The 2,945-nt window shown below is 54.1% G+C and overlaps 1 protein-coding gene across 2 annotated transcripts; it reads right to left on the reverse strand.

Annotated features, from left to right (window-relative positions):
- Positions 1 to 355: 355 nt before the first annotated feature.
- Positions 356 to 2,945, reverse strand: ACTG1 (actin gamma 1). Of its 2 annotated transcripts, none has more exons than XM_011993491.1 (6): positions 2,613 to 2,945; positions 2,287 to 2,526; positions 1,575 to 2,013; positions 1,313 to 1,494; positions 865 to 1,220; positions 356 to 715 (listed from the first exon to the last, which is right to left on the reverse strand). In XM_011993491.1, the coding sequence occupies exons 1-5, from the start codon at positions 2,733 to 2,735 to the stop codon at positions 1,077 to 1,079; spliced, it is 1,128 nt and encodes a 375-aa protein (XP_011848881.1). In that variant the 5' UTR covers positions 2,736 to 2,945; the 3' UTR covers positions 356 to 715; positions 865 to 1,076. The 2 variants fall into 2 exon arrangements, with proteins under 2 accessions (XP_011848881.1, XP_011848965.1); XM_011993575.1 differs by having other exon boundaries at positions 859 to 1,220.

A 2,945-nucleotide genomic window follows, 5' to 3' on the forward strand; every position in this document is an offset into this window, starting at 1 on the left:
GGGAAACTGCTAGGAAGGCCTCTGCTGATTCAAATGGTTCTTAGCAGTTTTATGCCAAATATTTACCCAAAATGTCACCAAGTTATCTAGTTTTTCCCAAAAATGGGAAAAGCCATCTCAGGACTTCCTTCCCAGCCTTACGATGCTGCCTCAGTGATTTCCAACACCCAAACTCACTAGGGCCGCTTTGTTCTTGCACTTTCCGTTTGGAAGAAACCGAATTGTTCAAATTATTGTAAGCCATTTTTTCATCAGTTCATGAAGCCAAGATAAGCAGCACCTTCCCCCCCCCCACCAGACCACCCAATCCTTTCCCAGCCCACTTGCTACTTCCCCAAACAGGAGCCAGTCATCTGTTACGGCAGCACTTTTATTTTTCCTTACACAATGACGTGTTGCTGGGGCCTAATGTTCTCACATAACAGTAGAAAACCAAAATTTGTTGTCATCTCTTTAAAGAATTGAGAATTGCGTACAAAAAAACCTTACATAAATTAAAAGGATGAATACATTTACAGGTGTAAATGCAAACCGCTTCCAACTCAAGGCAAGTAACAGCCCACGGTGTTCTGGCAGAAAACGTCAGCTAAGAAAACTGGGTCCTATGGCTTGGACTTTCCAACCCTGACAGACTGGCAGGGCAGAAACTGGTTCAGGAGCCCTTGCCAGCCTCTAGAGAAATCCCAGAACACTCAAGCCCTGACACATTAATACCCTGCACAGATCAGAGACTGCTGGCCACGCAGACTCACCAAGCCACAGACTTGTCTTCCACAAGCACGTTCTTACCTCAGCCACGAAGTGACCAAGCCACATGTACTAAAGGTTGAACTCAAAGATATGTACAGGGTATTAAACAAATACCAAGGGGAACAGTTAACTTGAATACACGGTCAAAATCAGCAACAAGTTCTACAATCCAGTGCTGATATCAGATACAAGCTTCAAGGACAATTTCTTTTCAAAGGCTTATTCCAGTTTCGTGAGGCTAGCATGAGGTGTATGCATTTGCCAAGGGCAAATTTATACTTCTGAATTAACCCATGCAGCAAATGCTACGCATCTGCTCAGTCCATTTAGAAGCATTTGCGATGGACGATGGAGGGGCCCGACTCGTCGTACTCCTGCTTGCTAATCCACATCTGCTGGAAGGTGGACAGTGAGGCCAAGATGGAGCCACCGATCCACACTGAGTACTTGCGCTCTGGGGGTGCGATAATCTGCAAAGACAGCCAGGCATGGCTTCAGCTCACACAGCGCCCCCAGTCAGGCCTCCAGAGCCAGGCAGAAGGCCATCAACCCCTCAACTCACCTTGATCTTCATGGTGCTGGGTGCCAGGGCGGTGATCTCCTTCTGCATCCTGTCGGCAATGCCGGGGTACATGGTGGTGCCGCCAGACAGCACCGTGTTGGCATACAGGTCTTTGCGGATGTCCACGTCACACTTCATGATGGAGTTGAAGGTGGTCTCATGGATGCCACAAGATTCCATGCCTAGGGGACAAAGCCCTCCCTTAGTGGTGCCGAGTTGCCCAGGATGAAAAGAGGAGAAAACTTTAGCTCACAACACCTACCCAGGAAAGACGGCTGGAACAGCGCCTCCGGACACCGGAACCGCTCATTGCCGATGGTGATGACCTGGCCATCGGGCAGCTCGTAGCTCTTCTCCAGGGAAGAGGACGATGCGGCGGTGGCCATCTCCTGCTCGAAGTCCAGGGCGACGTAGCACAGCTTCTCCTTGATGTCTCGCACAATTTCCCGCTCGGCCGTGGTGGTGAAGCTGTAGCCACGCTCGGTGAGGATCTTCATGAGGTAGTCAGTCAGGTCCCGGCCAGCCAGGTCCAGACGCAGGATGGCGTGGGGGAGGGCGTAGCCCTCGTAGATGGGCACCGTGTGGGTGACCCCGTCGCCAGAGTCCATGACAATGCCAGTGGTGCGCCCAGAGGCGTAGAGGGACAGCACGGCCTGGATGGCCACGTACATGGCCGGGGTGTTGAAGGTCTCAAACATAATCTGAGGAGGAACAAGGGGCGACTTAGTCAAGGACAGAGACCCACGGCCACCCCATGCTCACACGCCACAACATGCCGCATGCCAGTGTGATGTGTGAAGAAAAGAAAAGAACGCAGGCAGAAACCAAATGAGAAACCTGGAGACTTCAGGGAGGAAATGCCGGGAGAGGAACAGAGCCTGGAACAGCGAAAGAAACACTTAAATGTCAGAAATCAAGCTGGGCAGAAAATGACAAGGGAAACGACGGGAGCGCGGGCGTCAGCCGAGCCTCACCTGAGTCATCTTCTCTCTGTTGGCCTTAGGGTTCAGAGGGGCCTCGGTCAGCAGCACCGGGTGCTCCTCTGGGGCCACGCGCAGCTCATTGTAGAAAGTATGGTGCCAGATTTTCTCCATGTCGTCCCAGTTGGTGACAATGCCATGCTCGATAGGGTACTTGAGGGTCAAGATGCCGCGCTTGCTCTGGGCCTCGTCACCCACGTAGGAGTCCTTCTGGCCCATGCCCACCATCACGCCCTGCAGGGATTGACCCGTCAGCCTCGGCGGCACCGAGCCCACCCCGCAACGCAGAACCCAGGAGCCCCGCGGTGCCCTCCACTCACCTGGTGTCGGGGGCGCCCGACGATGGAGGGAAACACGGCTCGGGGTGCATCGTCCCCAGCAAAGCCAGCTTTGCACATGCCGGAGCCATTGTCAATGACGAGCGCGGCGATCTCTTCTTCCATTGCGACCTGCCCGGGAAGAGACGGATTCAGGCGGGCGCCTCTCGAAGACAAACCCCACAGCCCACTAATGTTCCTCCGCGGACGAGAGTCAGCTCTGCCCCAACCCCGGAGACACAAGCCCCCAAGACCGCAACCACCTAAAACCGGCGGCCGGGACTTTTACGTAACGTCCGCGGCTCGGGACTCTGCACTGCGGCCGCGCCCCGCCCT

The sequence above is a fragment of the Mandrillus leucophaeus genome, unplaced genomic scaffold (assembly GCF_000951045.1).
Source record: "Mandrillus leucophaeus isolate KB7577 unplaced genomic scaffold, Mleu.le_1.0 Scaffold1, whole genome shotgun sequence".
In the NCBI taxonomy this organism is placed as follows: Eukaryota; Metazoa; Chordata; class Mammalia; order Primates; family Cercopithecidae; genus Mandrillus; species Mandrillus leucophaeus.

Coding starts and splice junctions, on each gene's coding strand:
- ACTG1 (XM_011993491.1), bottom strand. CDS start 2,735: ATGGAAGAAGAGATCGCCGCGCTCGTCATTGACAATGGCTCCGGCATG. Junction 2,527..2,612: donor TCGGGCGCCCCCGACACCAG/GTGAGTGGAGGG, acceptor CAATCCCTGCAG/GGCGTGATGGTGGGCATGGG. Junction 1,221..1,312: donor CCAGCACCATGAAGATCAAG/GTGAGTTGAGGG, acceptor CTGTCTTTGCAG/ATTATCGCACCCCCAGAGCG.